At 50.1% G+C, this 24,706-nt stretch overlaps 1 protein-coding gene across 2 annotated transcripts in view; it reads left to right on the top strand.

Annotated features, from left to right (window-relative positions):
- The window catches only part of FAM120A (family with sequence similarity 120A), a 93,478-nt gene extending 69,308 nt beyond the window's left edge, over positions 1 to 24,170 (top strand). Inside the window, exons 11-18 of one of the 2 annotated variants that reach the window (XM_040620365.1) lie at positions 203 to 452; positions 5,333 to 5,447; positions 10,609 to 10,818; positions 12,252 to 12,435; positions 12,954 to 13,088; positions 15,092 to 15,233; positions 15,862 to 15,958; positions 22,269 to 24,170. In XM_040620365.1, the coding sequence (XP_040476299.1) occupies positions 203 to 452; positions 5,333 to 5,447; positions 10,609 to 10,818; positions 12,252 to 12,435; positions 12,954 to 13,088; positions 15,092 to 15,233; positions 15,862 to 15,958; positions 22,269 to 22,580 (1,445 nt within the window). In that variant the 3' untranslated portion in view covers positions 22,581 to 24,170. Of the gene's footprint in view, positions 1 to 202; positions 453 to 5,332; positions 5,448 to 10,608; positions 10,819 to 12,251; positions 12,436 to 12,953; positions 13,092 to 15,091; positions 15,234 to 15,861; positions 15,959 to 22,268 lie in introns of both variants that reach the window. The other variant, XM_040620364.1, reaches the window with a different exon arrangement.
- Positions 24,171 to 24,706: the final 536 nt, after the last annotated feature.

Raw genomic sequence — 24,706 nt, 5'->3', positions numbered from 1 at the left:
ATGGAAATCTGGTTGAGCCACGAAAGTGTGTAGGGGACAGAGCGTTCTAGAGGACTGGTGGCCGCTGGCTTGCTGATGAGAGCATGCGTTGGGGTGTGAGCGGTGGCATCTTCAGACTGTGGTGATTGGGGGTTGGATTTGTTTCGGCTTCCGGTGGCTAAGTTGGGCGTAAATGGTTCTCCTCTGCTCTTCCCTCCTCCAGTTCCGCCCGTGATCATTAAGGAGTGGGCAGCTTACAAAGGGAAGTCTCCGCAGACACCGGAGCTGGTGGAAGCGCTTGCCTTCAGGGAGTGGACCTGCCCCAATCTGAAGCGGCTGTGGCTGGGGAAGGCGGTGGAGGACAAGAACCGCAGGATGAGGGCCTTCCTGGCCTGCATGAGGTCAGACACGCCAGCCATGCTCAACCCAGCCAGCGTGCCCACCCACCTCACGGTGCTGTGCTGCGTCCTACGGTAGGTGCGTCGGGCGCCCCCAGGTGCGTCCATGTGAGACACGCATGGGCCGTGTCATCCCATATCATGTCTGTGATGACAACACAGTGTGTGTTTGAATCAGTCCTGCACGGCATGTTCATGTAATGGGTCCATTTGGTGAATGTGTAACGCGTGTAACTGATTTTAAACATGAAATCACACTGTGATAAACATGTCACAATGATTTTAAACGTGCTTTATCCTTTAAACATTAGAGATTTTGAAGGCTATACACGTTACGTTATGTGTTATTTGGAGTTCTCTNGTAGGGAAAATGCACCTCTTTTAGCCGTGTGTGCATTGGTACGGACTTGTTGTCTGTCTGGGTCTTAGGTTATAAGCTGCTGTACCCTTGTTTGTCTGGTTGCTCAGATTGTTTAGCTCGGGCCTCATGGGCTCATTCAGTGGGTCCTCGTGTCCTTTCTCCCCCAGCATGTCCTTCCTTTCTGGTACCACAAGATGCCGAGGCTCGTCTTGTATCTTCCCTGCTTCACCCTGGACCCTGCCCTCTCCAGGGGGCTGGCTCCTGCCCTTGAAGAGGGATTGGAAACCCGGATCTGGGTGCTGCCTGCTGCCGTGCCCTCAGCTGACAGGCCCCGAATGCCTGTGTGGACAGTGTTGCTGTTGGCATGCATACCTGAATTAGGTTCATAAGTTTTTCGAGGGGTTTTTTTTTTTTTTGAACCAATTTCCAACTTAGGAAAAAGTTGCAAGTACAGTACAAAAGAGTTTTTTTTGTTTAAGAGTTGATTTTTTTAAATTAAAGTATAATTAATATATGTTATATTAGTTTCAGGTGTACAGCATGTTGACTCAACAGTCGTGCACATCATCAGTGCTCACCACACACACATAGACTCCTAAATACAGAGAAGAAACTGGTGGTTGCAGAGCGGGAGGTGATGGGGCCTGGGCAAAATAGAGCCTTTTTTTAACCCACATACTGGAGTATGGTTTTCAAACAAACAAGGACATTTTCTGATATAAGCACAATATAGTCATCAGAATCAATCAATATCATGCCTTATTTCTGTCTAAACTTCAGGGTCCGTTTAAGACCCTCTTTTTATGTCTGGAGGTAAAGTCCTGTTGGTTTTTCCGCCAAACTCTGGAAGGTGTGGCCGCTCCTCTGTTACTGTGGTCTTGCGTGGGCTGCGTGCCTGCATCCTGACCATGAGGCAGGGCGGGTGTCCCCAGGGCTTCTCCAGTGGGGCTGCTGTGTCCCCTTTGTAGCTAGGACATGTTTCGTGGGAGGCTGTTCGTGTAAACACTCTGTTCCTCATCAGACTTCCATGGGCTCACAGCTTCTGCCTTCTTCAGTGGCCCCTAGGCCACTCCTGCCATCACTAAATGTGGTGTTCTGTTGTCACTGTCTGGGGCCGAGTCAGGCTGGCCTATGTGTTCTCTTGACAGGTCTCCATCATCCTGGGAGCGCCTCCCTTCTTCTCTTTCTCTAGGCAGCCCTGCTTCCTTGGCGTAGAGATGGTCAGGTCTCCTGGGGTGTTTCTGTTGGGCAGGTGCCCCATGCCTTTGGACCCTGCCCACGTGGCGGCCTCTGAGCCTGGTGGCAGAGCCTGGGGGCCCAACCCTGTGTGTCCCTCCTCCCCGGCCCCCGACTCCCCTGTTTCTTACCCTTGGCTGACAACAGGACAGAGCTTTAGTCAAGTGTTCATTTCCTGACGTTTCTTAAATTCATGACAGCTTTAAGGTCAGTGACTCATGTAGAAGCCTCTCCTTCACCAAATTGAGGTTGACTGACACGAGTGTATTGAGGATTGGTTTGTGGGAGAGACTAGATCTTTGTTTTGAATCTTCTGTTTTCCTCGAATGGAAAATTCATTTATGGACCTGTTTTTATCAGTAAATACATATATATATATAGCCAAACGTTAGAGATGAAGATTTTGGTGCTCTAAGGTCAAATTAGCAAGAAGAAATTTAGTTGAATGTATGTCTCTCTTCCAAGTTTAAATCAGTGTGTGGCCTTTACCCCAGCGGACGGCTGACTGTCCGCCAACCTGGAGAGAGGACACCACCTGCCGTACCCAAGGCCACCCTCCTCACCTGGTCTCCTCCCTCGTCCTTACGGTCCCTCCTTGGCCGTCACCCCCGGCCTTTGTAAAGTCTTCCAGATTTCAGGAATGTGCTGGTCCCCATTTTTAAGACAATCTTTATGGGGTTTTTTTTGTAGTTGTTTATAGAAAATATACACATTTTAGAACTCGGGAAGATTAGTAAATGTGACTGGCCACATCACAAGAGGCTTGCCAGCACTCTGGTGGGAGGCAGGTGACCTGCTTGTCTGCGGAGATGGGCAGATACCTGGGGTTTCTTGCGTGGAGAGCCTCTCATGGTTTCAGGTCTTGAGGAGGTGGAGCTGGTTGAGGAGACGAAGTCAGGGAGAGGTGAGGGACTGCAGTTCATAGGACAAGTCCCCGAGGGCTTCAGGGCCAGGACACCAGTAAACAGTCTGGTCCATTTCCACTAAGAGAGTCTGTTCTACCTTCTGTATTTTGGGCTTGGGGACAGGCAGGTGACTGGCACACTGCACGGCCCCCTTTGGCTCCATGGCATGACCTCGGGTTGTGGGGGTGGGCTGAGTCTGAGGCCTCACATTTTGGAGGGCGTGGTGCGTGGAAGGTCCAGGAGGAGGGGTGAGGGTTGATGTGTGCCTCTGAGGCCCTGGGGTCGGCCCGGGAGGGGAGGCTGTGCGGCCCTGTGGGTGCCCAGCAGACGACTGTTACTGGACAGAACCGGTTCCGGCCTCAGGTTCGGCTGCTCACCTCTTGAAAATCAAAACTCGAGAGACAAGTGAGAGTGGTCAAGAAGAGGTCGCTGTATTCAGGAAGCTGGAAACCGGGAAGAGGGTGGACTAAAGTCTGGAAGGCCACCATCCTCGTCCAGGCCAAGCGGGAGGGTCTTAGAAGGGGACAGTGCAGGGAATGGGGAGGGGGCTGTGAGCAGGAGACACGGTGCCCATGTGGTCGGCTCTATGTCCACGGAACCCTGACAGACTTGCTGGCATTCGTGGCAGTTGTTTTCAAATGTGGTCGGGCGTTATCTCCTGGGTCTTTGCTGCCAACAGAACTAGCTTGTGCCCAAGATGCGTTTTTCCTCATTCATCATTTTAAAAGGAACATGGGGAGGGGTGCTGGGGAGGCGTTCGTGTCCCTTGGGCACACAGGGTGACAGAGTGGGGTGGCCACACAACACTGAGCAGGCCTTAGGCCGGTGCCGTCCACGTGCGTGTGCTCGAGACGGCGGACCTCCTGTTCTGCACATTTCATCACTACGTTTAGGGAACTTTGAATACAGGTGTAGCCAGATGTGCACAGAGCACAGTGCTTGCCACAGCCACTGTTGTCGTGCCTTTGTACACACTTGCTGTGTCTCGCATCGAGCCCTGACGCAGACCGTCATCCCGCAGGCATGTGGCGTTTGTCACTGCCGACATCGACACTTCAAGGACTGAAACTTCACCTCTATTAAACACATCCAGCTGAACCTGAACACCGTACAGATGCAGCATCTACTGCTCATGTGCCTTGAAATTACCCTCGCTTGACCTTGACTTCCTCCTCGCACCACGTGATGTTCCTGCGAAGCGTGTAAGCTCTGCCCTGTGTCCCTGTCTCTGAGGTGGGGCAGGGCGGCCCCTGCTTTGGGGTTGCTGGGGCCGCGGGGCCTGAAGGTGGTGTGTGCTCGTGTAGACTGGTGCCTGGCACCTAGCGAGAACTTACGGGGTTCTCTTGGGGTTTTATTGAAAACACATGTCCTGATCTGCTGGACAGAACCTCCTGCTTTGCCTGTCGATGCACATTCCTGCGAGTAAATATTGATCGTTACCAAATTGCGTTCCACGCCACCTTGCTCCTGCGTTTGTCGACTTAGGTTTTAAGCTCTGAGAGAACTTCCTCAGCAGACAGGACTGGAAAGAGCCTTGTGTGGCATGCCACGGCTCTCTCTGCTCTTCTCGAGCTGCCCGTCAGAGGTCACAGGAGTCTGTCACCCCAGGTTATCTTTAGCGATCAGCGGCAACTTGACTGGGTCGTCCTTCAGGTTTGCCGAGTGCGGGGCTGGGTTGGGCTCTCGGGGAGACTCAGGCCGGGGCCGTGGCGGCTGTGGCGGCCGTGCCTTGGCTCGGTGCCCCGGGGTTGTCACAGAGGCAGGGCATGTGGCAAGGTGAGTAAGGAGGAAGACCGTGGACACCTGGCGGTTCCCAAGCAGCTGGCACGGATGGTTGTTTCAGATTTAAAAATCAATTTCACCCCTGGCTGCTCACACCAGGGCTGCCCCTGGGAGGTCAGCGTGTCCAAGGCTTGTGGGCACCGGTTCAGGAGGCCATGGCGTCAGTTCGGGTCCCGTGGGCCCCTTCCTGTCCCCTCCCCTGGCGCTTTCCTGCTGGTGCGGGAGCCTCTTCTCTGCACGTCTCACGCAACACTCGCTCTTCATCAGGAGTTGTGTCTTTTTTATTTGGACCTAGAGTCTGCCTCCCTGGTATCCAGTCTTGAATTGAAATAAATAAATCTGTAAATTGGTGCTTAAAATGTATTTTCAGGCTTTGAATACCTTACCAGAGTGAGTTGTATCAGAAATCACTGAGCAGCTGCTTTGCAGCCTGTGCAAATGTGGTGTGCTATTCTAATCACTCTGAAAGCAAACATTGTGTTGAGCCCAGGTGATGAGACATGCATTCGTAGCTGGTGTCATGCAGCGCGCATAGAGACACTGGGGGAGAACTCTCGGTGCCCCCCGCCCAGCACGTGTCATCTGAGTGTCCTTAAAACCTGGATGCCAGGTTGTGCGTGTGACTGGTGACCGCTCCATCCTGACAGCAGACCCTCTCTGTCCACCTGTAGGTATATGGTGCAGTGGCCTGGAGCACGGATCCTGCGTCGCCAGGAGCTGGATGCCTTCCTGGCTCAGGCGCTGTCCCCCAAACTCTATGAGCCTGACCAGCTGCAGGAGCTCAAGGTAACGGACAAGCCTCATTCCTTGTGTTGGGAAGCGTTGCTTCGGAGTTCTGTCATGAGGGCTGACCTCACTGGGCAGGGCCGCTCACAGCGCTAGGCTAGAAAACCGAGCCGCGGACTTGGGAGCCTTCAGGGCAAAGGCAGTATCCTTCCCGGTGACAGAAATGGTCAAGTCTACTTCTGTCCGATAGAGGTTTTCCTTCGTTACCAGGGGGAATTTACTCTTATTTTCACATCAGGAAGTAAACTTACTTTTGTTTCAGGTGGGGACCCTGAACCCCCGGGGGGGGGGCTTGGTCTTCAGGATTTTCTCACATCTGGCCAGGATTCTTTTCTCATTTCGTTCTGTTGTTCCTAATAACAGCATTCGTTTTCTCTAAAAAATAGTCTTGGCCCTCCTCGATTATAAACCCCTTTAAAAAGCCACTTGAAGAACGGTGTTACACCATCATCCCTGTGCCCCTTTTACTTAGCATTTAACATCGTATTCCTTTTAATTTTTCCTTCCAGTAACTCCTTTTGTTCTTTATTGTTTTGGCAACGTTAATTTTCTCCAAGTGGTCCCCTGATTTTTCAGGGTGCTTATCTTTTCAGTGCACTTGGGTTAGTCGCTGTGTTCGCACGGCTGTACTTGCTTTCTGTAATGTCTGTACTAAACTTTAGAAAGTTTAAGACTTTCCAGAGTTAGCTAGATCATTGGATCTGCCTTTTCTTTTTAATGTACAGGTTTTTTTTTTCCTTTGACATAGTTTTTGTTTTGTTTTTTATTTTGTTTTTTTAATATTTGATTTGTAATCAAATAATCTCTTTTGACAAATTGCCTTCACTTTTAGATCTTTTTGCCATTCTTTACGAAGGCATTCTTTCCCTGCAGGGGTGCTCGAGGCTCACTTTATAGATTTCAGTATTCCACAGCTGGGGCCCAGTCAATGTCTGGTTCCCCTGAATTATTGAGTTCAATTCAGTAATTTGGTGTTGAGTGGCCCTCGACTGTGCAGAGCCCAGGTCATGTGTGGTCGCCCTAGGCTTCTGATGACTTCAACACAAGATGTAAATAAGACAACAAAACTTAGAACCCACCCCAAATTATACTCTTTACTTTGCAGATCAAGCTTTTCTGTTTGTTAGACAGAAATTATTTTCATTTGTAATGTTTTTGAATTTAAGTTTTCGTTCTAGAGTGTTTGGCCGGGTGTCCCCAGAAGGCTGGCCCTCAGGGCAGGCTCTCGCTCCCGTGCCCCCAGCTGGTGGTGCCAGCAGCTCTGTCTTGTCCCCAGCCTGTGCTCAGGGGTGTTGTGAATACTTTGACTAGCGTGTGGTACCATCCCTCTACCTCTACTTCCTGTTTCTCTTATTTAGATTATTACATCAGTATTGACATCCCAGTTCTGAAAATCAGACCGCCAGGTATCAGGTATGCCCACCAAGCCTTATTCACCATCAAGTTGCTTTTCCTCAAAGTTCATCTTCTCTCCCATATCCTTTTCATTTTGGATCAACATACAGGGTGTAACTTTTGAAAGACAGCCACACCCTAAGCTTTCATTTTGGTTCTTTTGAGGTCTTAGTGCTTTCATGGTTTTCTCCTGATCCTTCATCTGAAGCCAGGTGTTTCTAGGGCTGTGTTTAGAAAGAGCTATTTACGTGCAGTGACTTGAGGCCCGCCACTGTCCCTTCGGCTCTTTCTGGTCTGGAGGTCTGCCTTCCCTTCCAGGACGGCCTGCACCGCTGGCACTTCATCCATAAGCAGCCCAGATTCCGTAGAGCTAGAAGGGGGAAACAGCATTCACTGGGGGGAAAAGGTAGTTTTTTGTTTTTTTTTAAGATTGAGGATTCTCTCAGCTATCAGATTGAGAACTGATAAGAATAATGATTATTTAAATGCTACAGAAATCCCTAGGCAGAGCTGAGAGTCAAAATTCAGTGATAGAAAAGTAAATTTTTAAACTGCTTTTTCATTTAACCATTAAAATTTTTTGTGTATCGAAAGCAAGGACGATGCTTTTCCATGAAACACCATTTCACTGTTTGGGATATAGTCAACTCTTGATTTTGGTGGTTGTCTTAGGGGACTCTGTCCAGTTTGTGGATTGCCCAGACCCTATTTTTCTTCTCCCATTTTTATCCATTCTGTGCTTTTTAGAATTAAGAGGAGAAGAAAAGAAAAAGACCCAATTCTGATTTTGGCCTCTCGTTGGCTTTTGTGATGGGAGGTTTAGTGGGTGGGGAAAGATGTTGAAAGCATTAATTTAGCATGAGTTTGTAAGAGTGCCATCTTGTCTGCGCGCTCTTTCTGCCCGCCGTGACCGGGAACAGTTGGGTTCAGTCTGGGAACCGGGAACAGTCTGGCATGGCTCCTTGCAGACGTGACAGGGATCAACGGCCCTTGTTTTCCCTGCTGTATTTTTTAGACACTTCTCCTAGGCTACCCGCATGAAGGTAGTGGTGAGGGTCAATCAGCACTGACCCTGTGTTTGGAGGAAGGCGGAGGAAGGGTCGGGAGAGGGACGTTTGTACAGGCTCGTTTTTGTCTGGTTTCTTTCTCCCCTGCTCTTGGTGTCCCTATAATTGCTTTAAATTCTTGTGACAGTTTCACCTACTCAGTGCAGAATATGAAGATGGAGGAGGAGGCACTTTAAGACTGTGTCAGGCCCCTGTGGTACCTGAAAGAGTCAGGGTGCGAGCAGGTGAACATGGCCAGTCAAGCAAGGGTGGGGGGAGGTCTGCAGCCCAGCAGGGAGATGCCAGCGAGCAGCCTCACTGGCATGTGGTTCTTCAGGTAATTGGGCAGAGATTGAATTCCATATTTATATTTCCTGTAAAGTCAGAGAATTGTGTCACTTTCTCTGGTTGAGGAACTCTGGATACTGCTAACGATTTTCTCTTCCTGGGTGTGAGAGAGTGAGGCTGGGATACGACTGTCACAGCCACTCCTGCGAGCAGGGGCTCAGAGGCCGGTGCTGCCGGAGACCGGTGTTAGGACCCGGAGCACTCTGTGACCCCGTGTCCCCCTCTGTGAAGTGGAGTGCTAGGAGCAGTGTGTGTATCGCACAGCGGTCGAGACGTAAATGAGAACACGCACGGGAAAATGCGCACAGCGGCACCCGATACATATGTGTCATGGTCCCTGGAGGTGTTACATAGCGTTATCTGTATAATTAGCATATAGGGAAAGAAATATACAACACTGTGTGAAGTAATTTAGAAAATTGTTTGGATGAGGCAAGATCTACACAGCAGTTGAGATTTTATTTACATTATTTAGACTGCTTTTATTTTGAGAATTTTTTCTGTGAAATTATGGTAGTTGTTATTAGTAAAACTAAATGACTCGACAGTCATTTTTGAAACCCATATAAACCGTTTAGAATAAGTCTGTTTAGAATAAGTAGATATGTGTATGAGTGAGGCTGACTTCCCCACGCCTCCCGTCAACTCCCCAGGAGAGGGCTCCATGTCTGCCCGCCTGGGCTGCGGGGGCTCCGTCCTCCATGTGAGGGTTGGCGTGTGCACGTGGCCACCACTGGGAACCAGGCGCTGGCGGCCGCTTCCCCGGAAGGCTCTCCTGGGCTACGGGACAACACTGGGTGACAGAGCAGCCTCTGCACCTCCCCTGGCTTCCCCTTGGCCCGCTCGCTTCGAGGCCACGTTCCCGATGTCAGCTTTTCAGGAGGAGATGTACCCTGTCTCAGAGGAGAAGGGACTTTCCACTTCAAGTGAATTCTTTCTCCATTTTGTTCCTCTTTCCCTGTTTTCTGCTCATAAATATAAAAATGCACCCAGTCCCAACACGCAGCCCTGCTTGCCCTCAGCTGAGCACAGTGTCCCTCCCAGTGAGGCTGGGGTCTCAGGGAAGCGGCACCCAAAGCAGGGACTGGCGGGGGCTGGGCTGCAGGCACAGATAGGCTTCTCCAGGTTTGGAAAAATCAAAAAAACAGAGGTTGGAAAACAGTGGTAACTGATTATGGGAATGTTGGCACCGAGCACAAAACAGCAGACGCTCATAAATTTATCAGTATCTGGCACGGGAATGACCTTTTTCCTTTTTAATGGAAAGCCAGGGCATCCGCCACATGTAGGCATTGCTTAGGTGGGAGCCCTGTAAAGACTGCATTCTTGGGACACCATCACCTTAGAAACTAAGGATGCAGGGCAGGAAGACAGAAGCCAGGCAGTGAGAACTCGGCTCTGGATAATCCACAAACCAGGTCCTTCGTAGACAGACAATCAAGAGTTGACTGTATCTGTCAGTGTTCCTTGCCCAGCACGCCAGGCGCGAGCAGAGAGGTCTGTGCGTGCACACAGGAGGGCGGGAGCACCAGCCGGGGGAGCCAGGAGAGATAGTCTGCATGGTCCAGACATAGTGTTTTTGTTGTTGTGTTCTCCATTTATAAGCTATCCATTCCTCCCGAAACATTTGACAGTCTCATTAATGAGTTGCTATCTAAAACATTAACATATAAAATGGTGTAAACATGAAGTACAGGTTTTAGATTGAAATTATACTGAATACTTTTTTTTTTTTTTTAAAGATTTTATTTATTTGACAGAGATAGAGACAGCCAGCGAGAGAGGGAACACAAGCAGGGGGAGTGGGAGAGGAAGAAGCAGGCTCATAGCAGAAGAGCCTGATGTGGGGCTCGATCCCAGATCGCCGGGATCACGCCCTGAGCCGAAGGCAGACGCTTAACCGCTGTGCCACCCAGGCGCCCCTACTGAATACTTTTTTAATATAACAACTTGACAAATGCAGAATCTTACTAGAATGTTCCTTGTTATAATCTTTCTGTTCCTACGTCACCAGTGTGTACAATCTGCAGTGTGACTTGTTTTCACACGTGGATTGTGGACTTGCCACGTGCTAAGGAGACTGCTGACAATCTGATACCATGTTGTGCCCGCTGCCGCGCACCGTCCTGTGCGTGTACGACACTCTGCAGATTCCAAATTGAAATTAGTATGTTTATAAAGCAGCCTCTTAAATTTAAACTACTAAGTGACATAAAAAGTCTTTGTGTTCAGATAGGACAGCGCTAGGGTCAATGTGAGGTGGTAGTAGGTGTGCTTAGGGGGCGTTTGGTGGAGGGGTGTCCACGTTAACCGTGGAGAAGCGGGTACTGTAGTGCGCTTACTCCATGGAAATCACTTTTTTCCATTTAAAGATTGAGAACCTCGACCCCCGAGGCATTCAGCTGTCAGCTCTCTTCATGAGTGGTGTGGACATGGCCCTGTTTGCAAACGACGCGTGTGGCCAGCCGGTGCCCTGGGAGCACTGCTGTCCTTGGATGTATTTTGATGGGAAACTCTTCCAGTCCAAACTCCTCAAAGCAAGCCGGGAAAAGACCCCACTCATCGACCTCTGTGATGGTCAGGTCAGTTGCAGGAACGTCGGCGGGGGGCAGGGAGGAGCAGCCGGCTGCCTCGAACCAGGGTGAAGGAATGCGCACTGGCTGAGGAGCCCGGGCCCAGCCCCACGTGTGCCCAAGTGCCTGTGCAGGCCACAGGTGCCGAGCTCTGGGGGCACACGCGACATGCTGCACTCACCTGAGCACTAAGTCACCAGACACTGAACTTTGCTCCTGGTGGGGGACACATGGGGCTGGGTTCCTGCCGGCCTCTGGCCACATCTCTGTCAGCAGCTCAGTACGCGGCCTTGTTTTACGTGTGTTTCTGTTGCAAGACATCCGATGAACATATGTTGTCACTTCCTCCCATTGTCCTCGAGGCCGGCAGCACTGTAACAGCCTGAAACAAGCACACGTGACACACACACTTACTCCACAAGGCACATCTCACAGCCTGGTACTTAGGGACACGAGCCAGCACTCGGCATGATGATCGGGCCCGTTTCAAACAGCAGAATCACCCACAGAAACACGAAAGCGTGGCACTAAGTAGACAGTGAACAGGACACTTGTTTACAGTGTAGAACCTGAAACAGGACAGCAGAGCCTCGGTGGTATCTCACCCCTCACCCCGCCCTGCACGGCTCTGCTGACAGCCGCGAGAATGCCACGAGCACTGATTTGGGGTTACACGTACATTTCAGCAATAGGGGAACCCACAAACGTGGAACTCATGAATAGGGAGGGACCATGCTTGTGTGAAAGCCTGGTTTAAGCATAAGGTGAAGTCAGCCGTCAGGCGATCTTGCCCCATTGCATGAGAGACGCTCACGTTTGCTTCAGGCTTCTAACTACGTATTCTCCCCGAGCTGCCCTGGCTCTCAAGTCAGGCTCAGTGTAAAGACAGATTCACGGGGTTTTTCACTTGCTCAGATCGGTGAATCGGTTGCTCTATGTATTTATGTATTTATTAACAAAAGCCACTCCAGGTGAATGTTGAAGGTGTTTTTTTCACGGTGAATTTGACGCACACGAGCGGGTGGTGTTGCTGTCTGTGCACTGCACAGCACATGCCAGGCCAAGCACTCAGTCCGCGGCACTGTCTGTGCTGCAGTGTGACCCGTTTGGACTCAGCTGTTGGTTTCCAGAACCAAAACTACACTTTCGATTAAGAACCCCTGTAGTAAAAGGTTCTCACCTGGAAATAAGCCAAGAAAGCCGGGGTTTAAGTTGTTGCTTGTCTATGGGATCAAGGTCATGGGAGCGAGAGGGGTCTGTTCCTTGTTTGTATTTTTGGTCTTGCTTGCTTTCCGTACAAAGTGTGGCTACGCGTGTGTGACTGTGACTTGCAGGAAAGTGTGCAGACGCGTCCTGCCAGTTGGCGAGTCTCACTTTTCCCTGTCCCAATTCGAGTGAAGCGTTGTGAACCAAGTTTTCACGTGCCGGCACTTGACTTGCAGGCTGAGCAAGCTGCCAAGGTGGAAAAGATGCGACAGAGCATCCTGGAAGGGCTGAACCTCTCCCGGCAGAGCCACCCACTTCCCTTCCCACCGCCCGCAGCGCTGCCTTTCTACCCTGCCTCCGTGTACCCCCGGCACTTTGGGCCCGTCCCCCCGGCTCAGGGCCGAGGGCGGGGCTTTGCAGGTGAGTGTGTAGGCGCTGTCGGGAGGGACCACCGGTGTGTGGGGGACAGGTGCTCGCACTACGTGCACCACGTGTAGCCCTTGTGGTGGTCTGTGTCTTGCTGTGCTGGGCCTTGTAATTAATCGTCAGGCTTATGGTGAAGTTTGCAGCACCAGCTCTTTAGGATAGACAAGCGCAGACTCAGCTCCCGAAGCCATGTTGGGGAAGGGAGTGAGGGAAATACAGAAGCTGTTGCAGAGACCAGGTTTTACGGTCGGTCGGCTCACGCCTGGGGGGGCCAGAGGAGTCTTCTCTGCCAAGGCCACCCGACCCCCGGGCCAGTGGCTGAGCCCCCGTGGTTGACACTTCAGGGTTGTTCCAGTGCTGGCCAGAGGGGCTGGGGGACCCCTCCCTGGCAGCTGATGGTGTGGGAGCAGCAGCTGAAGGAGACGGGGTCACTCTGCCCAGAGGCCCACCGGCGGCTCCCCCCGAACCCACTCCTCATGGCTTCTCCGTCTTTCTCCACCCGGGTCCCACAGGAGTCTGTGGCTTTGGAGGCCCCTATGGGGAGACTGTAGCGACAGGCGCTTACCGTGCCTTCCGAGTGGCAACGGCAGCGGGACACTGCGGAGCCTTCTCTGGCGGTGACAGCAGCAGGACTAGCAAGTCGCAGGGTGGTAATTATGCCATGCCTTCTCCTAGAGCTTCGCTGCCCCGCCTGGCCCCCCTCTGCTGTCCTGGCCCAACACCGCATCCTTTCTGCTAGGCCCGCTCCCAGCCCTGTCCGTCCCCAGGTCTCTGCCTTGCAGTGGGGCCGTCGGGTGTCCATGCGTCCCTCGGCCAGCCCCAACATCGCCGCCTGTGGCTGCCTGATGGTGCCTGTTTGCGGGCTGCTCCCCCTGCAAGACAGGACTAGCTGGCGTAGAAGGGTCTGAGGCCGCAGCAGAGCTCCTGGCACAAAAACTTTCCATGGACTGTTTCATAGGAAACATTTTTAAAGAAAGCTCTAATACCACATATATAAATGAGTTTATTTTAAATTCCCTTTGCTTCTCTTCTTGTATGTGTTAGTCTTACAAGAGAGAAAAAAGTCTTAACATTTAGTTTTGAAATAACGTCTTGTGATTTTGCTGTAATTAGAGCCTGTGACTCGTAGCTTTGTCACATGTCCTGTATTTCGGGACTGCAGAGTTAGACCCGGCCGTCCCATCCACATTACAGGGCTCTTCAGATACATTTTCGTGTAACTTGAGGATAGGCAAGTCTTCCTCTCCTGCCCAGGAATGTTTTTCCAGCTCAGCTCCTTGGGGCTGGAGGGAGACCTCTTCCGGAGCAGTAAAGACTCGTAGGCCAGCGCAGCCTCCCCCAACCCCCGCAAGGGGCTCTGGGGCCATTTTCTCCCCCTTGCAGGCCCTGCATGCCCCTCTCCTGCCTCCCACCGGCGCTTTTCTTCCTGCCCACGCAAAGTGCAGTGACGCGTGTTCTCTGCTTCACCATTGACTTCAGCTCCTTGTACCTCTTGTCTGGACGCTCACATCAGCGTGCAGTTGGGTTACACCTCTGGGTGGGGTGGTGGCTGTGGACACTGTGGGGTCAGAAGCAGTTTCTTAAGCTGAAATGGCAAGAGGAACCTGCTTCATTACTTCCCCCAAACTGTGTCTGGAGCCCAGCTCTGCGCTGCCCAGTGGAGTCAGCGCCCGCCATTGTGGCTCTCGAGCATTTGGGCGGTGCTCGTCCAAGCTGAGCTGGGCCCTAAACACAAGATGCACATCCAGTATGGAAAACAGAATACGAAATATCTAATTAATAGTTTTTATATTGATTACGTATTACTATTTTGGATATATTGGGTCAAATAAAACATATTATCAAAACCTATTTCATCCGTTTTTACAAGTCTTCAGTGTGGCTATTAGGAATGTGAGGCTTGTCCTAGATCTGGTTGTCGGGCAGAGCTGTCTGGCAGCTAATTGTCATGTTGAAAACCTGAATGATGGAGAGTGTGTTAGAATCCATTCCATCTGCCAGGAAATAAGCTTGAAGTTCTTTTCTGTTTGTTTTTTATCAGAAGTTATGCTATCAGTTAATTATTTGAGAGTTTTCTTAGTTAAGTCAGAAAACCTTAGAAAATGTGGGCTCTACGTAGCTAATAGAAGTTAGTGAATACAAGGGATATTTGTGACCCCACGTGAGGGAATTCTAATTTAACAATACAATGAGAAATAACAGCCACATTTACTGGTTAACTTCTGTAATGTTTGGTGAAGGCAGGACACTCAGAAGCAGTTACCCAAAGAGAAAACATTTCTGAGTTTGCAGGTGGTCCGCCTTGGTGGTGGAGGCCGCGTGCCGTGAGCACCCAGTGGCAACACTTTATTGAACCTGTTTCCATCTAAAAGCCATGCAGTCTACATTTGTATCTCGTTTCAGTTACGAGTTCAGTGAATAGCCAAGACATTTGCTTACTCTCAGGTTTATTTTTAACAACAGTTAAAACCATTAAAATCAAATGTGCGCATAGATACTTTATGTAATAAATAAAAAGTCTTCACAAAACAAGGGAAGAGGGCTTTATGTGAAATATAGACCACAGTTGAAAAGAAATTGCTTGCTTGTTTCTTTTTGCTATTTTTAATTGTGTGATTGTCAAGATTTGTTTTGTCTATGTTTTATGCAGGAATCCAGCCTATACCTTCTCAGGGAGGGAAGCTAGAAATAGCTGGCACTGTGGTCGGCCACTGGGCTGGGAGCAGACGGGGCCGTGGGGGCCGTGGGCCTTTCCCCCTACAGGTAGTTTCTGTTGGAGGACCAGCAAGAGGGTAAGTTCTGAAAATGTATTTGTATTAATAAGAAAACAGCTCCTTCTTTCAATTATGACTTTACTAGGAACATTTTTTTTTTTTTAATATTTTATTTATTTATTTGACAGAGAGAGCCAGCGAGAGAGGGAACACAGGCAGGGGGAATGGGAGAGGAAGAAGCAGGCTCCTAGCGGAGGAGCCTGATGTGGGGGCTCGATCCCAGAATGCCAGGATCACGCCCTGAGCCAAAGGCAGACGCTTAACCACTGTGTCACCCAGGCGCCCCTACTAGGATATCACTAGATACATTCTTTGATGTCACTGTTTGTGGTTACATAGGATTTTGTCATATAGAGTATTATGTAGTTATTTCAACCATTATTAAATAATTATCTACACATTATTCAGTTAACTGTTTTTCAGTATTTAAAAAAAGTATCACTTTTGAAGTGTACTGTTTTTCAAATTGAATGTACTGGATATGGACCAAAACAAGAAGATTGACTTCTTGTAATGTTGGAATAAATCTGTGGTGTGACCATGATTTAATAGACAGTGGTACCATGTGAGATCGACATCATTTTAAATGTTTCAGCTCTCCAACAGATTCGAGCCTGTGTGCTTCTGTCCTCTTTTATCCATTCAGGCGTCCAAGGGGAGTGATTTCTACCCCGGTGATCAGAACGTTTGGAAGAGGTGGACGGTACTACGGCAGAGGCTATAAAAACCAGGGTGTGATTCAGGTAATCCACAGCTCAGGGCGGCACCGTGGCTCTCCGAGGGCCCGGTCTTCCGGGTTCGTCCTTTGGTGCCTGTGTCCAGACGGGGGTGCTGGGGTGTTTCTGCCACGGTGGTAGTGCGAGGTGCTTGCTGGCTGTGACTCCTCAGCCCAGTTGGGCTGGCGGTGGGGTCGGTGCTGAAGAGTATGGTCTCCTGGTCACAGCTGCACGGAGAATGTTCCAGGGCTGTTAGTGGCGTTTTTGTCCTAAAACATTCTTCAGGTAAATAGCAGTTAGGGTTTAAGGCGAAAACTGGTATCTTTTTCTTCTCCTGGACCGTCTCGACTAGCTCTTCCCCTGAAAGGCTCAGCCTGTGAGGGGACAGAGTCGTGTAGCTATCTCCGTGAAAGAGCTGGAGTTTCCTTCCGCTTTGGGTATTACCACTTTAGAACCTGGATCCCGATGAATTTCCGCTTGAGAAGGATCTTTTAGAAATGGCAGTGAGCCTACTTCTGGAGCTACGACATTGAATCGAAGTGTGCGTTTCTGTCCGTGCTACACGTGCAAACCTCAAGACTGTCCTGTGACTCATGTACTCATAACCCACACACGGAAATTTAATTGGCCAAGAGAGACTAAAATGCCTGCCTTTACCAGCTGACCTCAGCATCTTAAAAACTTGTTTTTGTTTTTTTTTTTTTAAAGATTTATTTTATTTTAGAGAGAGAGTGGGGGGGGGGCAGAGGGAGAGAGAGAATCTCAAGCCGACTCCCTTCTGAGCACGGAGCCCAATGCAGGGCTCGACCGCAGGACCTGAGCCAAAACCAAGAGTCAGACACTCAACCGACTGTACCACCAGGTGCCCCAGAAACTTCTGTTTTGATGAAACACATCTAGCAAGTCAGGTACAAAGGCAGCCCCCTCCCTAGAAGCGGGGCCCAGGCAGCCCCTCTGCAGTGTAGCATCCCTGGGGTGGGGGGTATGCTCCGCTCACTTTGGCCCCCCAGCCCCACCCCAACCTTCCTCTGCCTTCAGAGATGCCCAGCTGAGCAGAAGACACTCAGACTCTGAACAGGTTTACGAGAGGGAGGGGAGCCCGCCCTTGCTGTGCTCCAGCCCAGAGCCTGTCCTGTGCAGACCGCCCTCGTGGTGCTGTCGGCCCTACTGGTTATGGGGCCTTCGGTATGAAGTGCAGACAGCCGTGTGGCGTGGCCTCTTCCTCGTCTCCGTGGCGTGCTCGTGTTCTTCAGAGACCCTGGATCTGCTGGCTTCCCTCCCTCCCCGCCTGTTTCCTTCACTTTGTGGAAGGACGGACAGTGCTGCTCATCGTCCAGTCTTCCTGCCTCTGGCCAGGCATGTGCTGAAGGGGCGGCCCCCTGTGACCCAGCCGCCTCTTTCTGGCGTCCTGGTAGTGGGTCTGGGTGCCATGCCCGTCTTGGGTCTGTCCCACTGACAAGACTGAGGTTGACCTGTGTGCTTCTGTCAGGGGCACACGAGTCTTCGTGGTAGGACCTGTTGTACTGATGTGCCCCTGACCGGATCCATTCATGCACTGGAAATTGCAGAAGGAAGATACTCTTGTTCCATCATTTCTTTTTGTTATTTACTGGTATATTTTTATAAAGAGATGATTCTTCCCCTTGCCTCCTATTTGGTACCTATGACAGCCCCTGCAGGACAGAAACTTTGCCCGCCCCGGCCGTGGGCTCTTTGTGTGGTGTCTGGTCTGTGGCGGCTTCCTTTGCGGGCATTGCCTGGCCCAGCAGAACCACCACATTTCTCTTAGTTCCTTGGGGTCCCCAGGACCACAGTCTCGGTGCCCGTGGACCCTGACACCTCACTGTTCCTCATGTTCTGTGCACACAGCTGCGCACACAGTCCTGTTTCCTCGTGCAGAAATAGACACGTGACATGCCTGTTTTTTAATGTATTTTTTTAAGATAACAGTCCTCATGAATTCACACTGATGTTTCTAATTTAAACCGAGGGCTTTTACTTATAGGACTTCTGTTGAATCTCTCATGTTATGTCTACATGTGGATCTCTTCCTTTCCTCACCCCAAATCACTGTTTCTGGGCTTTTCCTGTGAATAGAGCTAGAGCAAGTACGTGTACACGCATGTATCTTGCACACAGACACGCACACTGCCCACGCTGCCACGCACTCTGGTGTGCAGTGTGCACACAGACACACACGTGTATGCTGCTGCTTTTCTTCAGTGAAATACCTCAGGAGTTTATATTGACTCTTCTGATTCAAATTTAAGACTTTGGGACTTTGACCTAAATTTTGCTGTTGGTATCTATGTGTCTTTTCTTGCACCCTGAGAACCCAGGGGTGATTAAGTTAGAGTGCTCCCGGACTTGTCATTGGCTTCGTCGCAGCTGCTCGCACAGTGGCTCAGTCCCCCAGCTCTCACGTTTCTGACGGTAGCTGTGCTGTTACCGATTGTGTTGTCCCAACCCACAGCCTTGACCTGCTACCCCACCCATGCCTCATTTGCCTGGCTCCTGTGGATGCGTGTCCTCTGCCCGCCCACGGTGTCCCTCCAGGCTCTCCTCAGCGGACCCCAGGAAGGACCTAATGGGAACGAGGGGATGTTTGAAAGCCCTTTGCTTTCCTAACAGTCGAAAGTGGTGGTTCTTCCCCGCCTCAGGTGTCTCATGCACGTTCTTTCATTTTCTTCTGTCATAAAACTTTGCGTCAAGGACTGAAAGTAAAAGAATTGTCTTTCCCTTGGAAGTCATTTGTGGTTTTGGCCCAGATGCCCAGATTGTTCTTGTTTCTCTGCCAAGGTGTAGTGATACACCCCACTGCTGGTCGTTCGGGGTTGGTGCACTCAGCACACAATTGTACTCTTCCAAAACGCAGCCTCAGATCTTGTCTTACATCAGAAAGTTTTCTTGGATTACTGGTTTTTCATTTCTGTTGTTTTTCCTTGCCTGGTTCTCATCTCTGGCGCTCCTGTTGAGCTCGTCCTGTGTCTGTCGCCAGCATTTGGCATGTTCTCCACTCCCTTTGAGGTCTTCTTTTGCGGTGGAGCTCACTAACTGTGCAGTTCACCTGCTTCAGGTGGACAGTGGAGTCTGTTCTTACTGTCATGCAGCAGCACTGCTAATTCCAGAACATTCACCACCCCAAGGAGAAACCCCTTACTCCGGAGTGGCCACCTCCCAGCCCCTGACAGCCACGGATCTGCTTTCCATGTCTGTGGCCTTGCTCTGTGTACGTGTCCTGTAGGTGCCCTGTTGTGGCAGGCACCAGCACGTCATTGCCTCGTGTTGCTGCGTGATGCCCCACCGTGGAGACGGGGCACATTTGTCTGTCCGTTTATCAGTTGATGGACATTTAGGCTGTTTTCACTTTTTTGGCTATTATGAGTAATGCTGCTGTGAGCATCTGTGTATCGGTTCGGGTTTTCCCCAGCTTTATTGAGATGTAATCAGCATATACCATTGCGTTAGTCCCAGGTGTACCACGTAAGATTCGATACTCCTGTATATTGCAGAGTGGTCGCCACAGTAAGTCTAGTTAATCTGCATCACCTCGAAGAGTTACAACAATGTATTTTCTCGTGATGGGAACTTTTGAGATCTCTCTTAGCAGCTTTCAGGCATGCAGTAGAGTGTTGTTCACTGCAGGCATTGCCTTCAGGTGTTTGTGCGGACACACGTTTCATTCCTCTGGGAGTGAATTCCCGGGTCCGGTGGTCGTTCTGCGTTCACGCGCTTGAGGAACTGCCAGGCGCTGCACGGCGGCTGCATGCTTTTCCATTCCCGCCAGCCGTGCGTGAGGCCTGGGTTTCTCCTCGCCCTCGCCAGCTCCTCTTGTTGTTTGTCTTTGAGTTTAGCTGTCGGGCTGGGTATCTCGTTGTGGTTTGATTTGCGTTTCCCTCCCTTTGTTTCTTTCTGATTTTAAGCTTTCCTTCCTTTTCGCCATCTTCGTGTGTAACGATGTTCATTTGCTGTCCTGTTTCCCCAGTCGGGTCTTATTTCGGAGCAGTCTTTGTTTCTCCATTTCCCACCGCGCCTCCAGGCTTTCCTTCATCTGCTCTGTGCCTCTCCTCTGTGCCCTCTGGCCTCTTCTGCTGCCCGCAGGGGCACGGTTCCTTCCCCGGTCTTCCTGTTGCTCATTTTAGGTGACATCAGTGTTGTTGCGCCTCGAGAAGCACAGATGATGAAGGGCAGCTGGCCTCCAGAGGGTTTCTGGCCCATCTCTCTCGTTCGTGTTGCTGCTGCCCGGGCGGGTCGAGTGTCAGTGGGGCAGAGGAGGCAGTGCTGCCCTGTGCTCGGGGTGCCCTTCGTGGGGGGAGGGTGCCTCATAGTAGCCAAGGCTTAGGGGAAGAATCGGCTGTAGAGAGAGGGAATGTCTGTTTCTGAACAGGCATAGTCATGACTGCTTTCGGGCTCCCTCCCCTGGCATGCTCTGTACCTGCCTCCATGGTCTCCAGAGAGCGACTGTGGGGAGTTCCCAGTAAGCCAGTTCCCTGGCGGGGCCTGCGGGCGTCCTTGAGGTGGCGGCCGCACCAGCCCCAGCGACGCTGCTGAAGGTGTTTGTGTAGTGCAAGCGGACTCTTCCCCCAGAGAGTGAGGGCTCGGAGGTTTGAACGCATGTACTTGGAAATCTTTGATGTTCTTTTTTTCCCCGCTTCGCCCTCTTGTACTTTTGTATTAATTATCTTTCTCAAGTTTCCAACAAAATGACAGTAGTATTGACTTACGGAAAAGTTCACATTCATGTTTCTGAACTCTGGGATTGAACACTAAAGTGAGAAGACCCGTGGGAATTGAGCCCACAGGGGAACCAAGCCAGGAACCACTGGTGTGTGAGAGAGTGTGCCAGAGGCGAGGGCGACGGGCACCTCCAGCCCCACTTGGCTGAGCAGGAAGGGCCTTTATTGTCAACCAGGTGGACACCTTGTTTTCAGAGTAGGGAAGACTGGAGACCAGACACACTGCCGTCTGGGGTTGAAAGGGAAGGAACTAGACCTGGAAGATCTGTAGGCGGCTTTCTGGTCCTGGGTCTCAGTTTCTTCACTGAAAAATGACCGTTTGAAGGCAAAGAACGTTAATGTTTTCTTCAGCAATGAGTCTGCCTCTGACCGTGGTTCTCAGCCCTGGTGATATTGCCCCCTAAGGGCTATTGGCTTTTTTCAGGGACACTGTTGATCACCACAGCTCAGCCTGCAAGTACTTCTGGCTTCTAATGGGCAGAGGCCAGTGATGCCCACCACTTTGCAGCACACAAGACAGCCCATGACAGAAAGAGCAGGTCCAAAATGTCATGGTGCCAGGCTGAGAAATCCACGGTCTAAGATGTAAGCACCTGGAAGATCGTGGGCTGTTTTCCTTGTCTTTTACCGAGAGGTCTTGTCTTTCAGGACATGAGCTGTGAATCACTCTAAAAGTTCATATTTTTCCAGAATTACTTTTAAATCTGTTAAGAGGAGCAGAGAGACCCGTTCTGAAGAGATAAGTCACAAGCATATGGAGCAATTGTCAGCTTAGACTTATTTCTTGTTGGGCTGTCCAGAGAGAACTTAGGTTTGCCTCTTCCTTCCCAGTAGAAATGGGCCTCCCACAGACTGTGACAGGCAGACGTGTGAGTTGGTTAACATGTAGGGAAGTTGTAGTCTGAAATTTCAGAGGGATTTATTGAGGGGTGGTGTTAAGGTAGAACTGGTGCTATCCAGAAGGATTAGGTAGAGCTCCTCAAGTGGGGTCTCCTGCATGGTCAGGATATTAACTACAGAGAAGTGCAGGGAAGGGGCCCCAGGACGAACCTGCTGGGACAAGCTTCTGCCAGCAGCAGGCCATTCAGAAGCAAGACAGAGTGTGTTAGAGTGTAGACTACAGAGGCCACAGACGAGAGAGAGCATGGAGTGTGGACAGTGTAGACTGTAGAGTGTGTAGGGTGTGCAGACTACGCGAGTACAGACGGGAGAGTGTGCAGGCGTATCGAGCAGATAAGGAGTATATGCACTCTGGCACTCAGGTGCTAGAGAACGTAGGCTCAAGTGTAGAGGACATAGAGCACGTGGGCTATAAAGCTGTACAGCGTATGGACTATAAAGTATATACACAGATTGTAGGGGACGTGGACCGGAGTGTATGGAGAGGAGAGACTGCGCAGGTGCACAGGGAGTACCGACAGTACGGACTGTACAGTCCACAGAGTATGTAAGAGCAGAGAGGACACACCGTGAGGAGCACAGCCAGCCGTGGATTCTGCTGTTCAATTGGAAGCGAGCGGTGTCAGGCCTGGGTAGGCGTTCCTTCTCTCCCACTGTTTATCCAGGCTGCTTTATTGCTTGTTGTCCTTCATTTTGACCAGGGCAAGCCTCCTTATGCTGCTTCCGCAGAAGAAGTGGCCAAAGAGCTGAAGTCCAGATCCGGGGAATCCAAGTCATCCGCCGTGTCTTCAGATGGGTCCCTGGCTGAAAACGGAGCAGTGGCTGAGGAGAAGCCTGCTCCCCAGATGAACGGGAGCGCGGGCGACGCCAGGGCCCCCAGCCACTCGGAAAGTGCCTTGAACAATGACTCTAAGACGTGCAATACAAATCCTCACTTAAATGCACTAAGTACAGACAGTGCTTGCCGCAGAGCTGATGCTCTGGAGGCCGCTGTCTTAAAGAAAGAAGAGTAAACTTATTTTTATAGAGGGTGAAGGATGCTGGAAGGGTAGGATTCAGGAATATCTGGAGAGAAAGAGAGCCTACAGTTATGTACATTTTTTCCTTTCCGTAAGAGAAAAATGAGGACTTTGGAAATTCGGATCCCTCTTTGATATCAGAGATTTAAACAACACATTTTTAGTTTTAACCAGTTGTAGTCAAAATGCTACAATAAAACAAAAAGAGAGAAAGAAAATGAAGAGCATTTGACTCCCACACTTAAAATGAAGTACACACAAAGTTTAAACTGGTTATGACAAAAGCCTATAGTTGTGTTTCTTGAACTATAAAGAAAACAAATTTTGGCAGTCTTTAAGTATATATAGCTTAAAATATCATTTTTAGCATTTGGCACCATATGTATGCCATTATTTTTGATTTTGCATTACTGTTCACAAGAAAGCTTTGTCTAAGGCTTTGATTTTATGATTATGAAAGAAATAAGGCACACCACGGTTTTTCTTTCTTACTTAAATCTCATCACTGTTGATGTGGTTCTTTTGTGTTAAAAAAAAAGTGCAACTATCAAAACTAAAAAATTATAGAGTAATATTGCCGTTCTGCTGATTTTAAATATGCAGTACATCATACTTACTTTACAAGCAAGTTAAATGGAGATAAAGTTGAAATCATAGAAGATGCAAATGACCTTTCAAAATCAACACAATGTGTTCTGAAACTTTTCGTGACTTAATACCATGCATCTGTGATCAATGAACTATGTGGTTTTGATCGGACGTAGACCATTAGTGCTACTACTTGAGCTAACCTTCTGCATGGTTCATAATTTTTAAAGTGTGTAGTTAATATTATGCATGTTATTGTCCTTCCATTCTTACCAGTATGTGCCCATTTGCAAAACAAAATGCTAATAATCAGTAATAGTCCTATAAAAGATGTTAACTCTGTTTAGTCATTGACTGATCTTGCTCTAACCTTAAAATTTTGTGATTATTGACCTCTGTTGCATTTATTCTAAAAACCCCCCCAAAATTATCTAGCTGTTTCAAATATCAACATTACCCTGGTGTATTCACTGCTGTATGCATTATTGTTCTTTGTTGCTGTTTTATGCCTTCATATTAGCAAAATATGAAATTCTGTGAAAAACAAAAAAAATCCCTTTGATCTTAAAAAAAAAAAACAAAAAAAACAACCCCCCCTTCTGTAGCAGGAAACAAATTGCTTGTTCTCGAGAACTTTCCCATCAAGAATTTAGTAGAAGCAGGTATACTTATATCATTTTGATGTTTTTGTTACTGTTTCCAAACAATGTACTTTGAAATCAGAATCACTTCTTATTCGTTTTCATATAATTCTCCTGATGCTCTTCATCACACATTAGTGATCAGAAATGAGATGTAATTCCCCAATCCCTGCCCGCGAGACCTGAGTAGGATCTTACTGTAAGTTGAAGGGAGTTCTGCCCTAACTCATGGATTGTGCAAGAATGAACTGCTGTTGGGTCTGACTGATTGTAGGTGGGTTGTGGCGTGCTGTACCGAAGGCTATTGAATGCAACTTACAATGCTTAATAAAAATCTTTATTCTTTTAGTATAAACACGGCGTGGCTTCCAGATTCGGCCCGGGACTGCGGCGGGGGCGCCCGGGGCTCGGGGAGGGTGGGGGACTCGGCGGGGTCCGTGGCGGCCTCGAGCCCCGCTGACCACACGCACACCCGGCCCAGTCCTCGGACAGCTCCTCGGACCGCACGCGCTCGGAGACCAAGCAGAGCGCACTGAGTGCTGCTGCACGTCAGCCTTCATCGGGGCTCCCTCCGCCGGCCCTGCCCACCTGCCGCTGTGGCGTCTGTTTTCTGGGTCGCGCAGCCGGCAGCGCTGGGGACAAGCCTGCCGCGGGGCTCCCGGGACGCGGGCCACACCCCCCGGAATTTCCAGTCGGAGGACCTGCGCGCTTCCGGCCTGTGCGTAGGGGCGGGGCCTGAGCCGCTTCCGGCCTGGTCTCGGGACAACGCAGGGCGGGGCCGCGAGTACTTCCGGCCTGTGCTCGAGGCGGGACCATGGGCGCTTCCGGCCTATGCCTGGGGCGGGGCCGCGAGCACTTCCGGCCTATGCTCGGGACGGCGGGGGGCCGAGA

This window comes from Ursus maritimus, unplaced genomic scaffold, assembly GCF_017311325.1.
Source record: "Ursus maritimus isolate PB19 unplaced genomic scaffold, ASM1731132v1 scaffold_34, whole genome shotgun sequence".
NCBI classification, from domain to species: Eukaryota; Metazoa; Chordata; class Mammalia; order Carnivora; family Ursidae; genus Ursus; species Ursus maritimus.
Note: the sequence above shows the minus strand (reverse complement) of the source record. Positions and strands in the feature narration are given on the sequence as shown.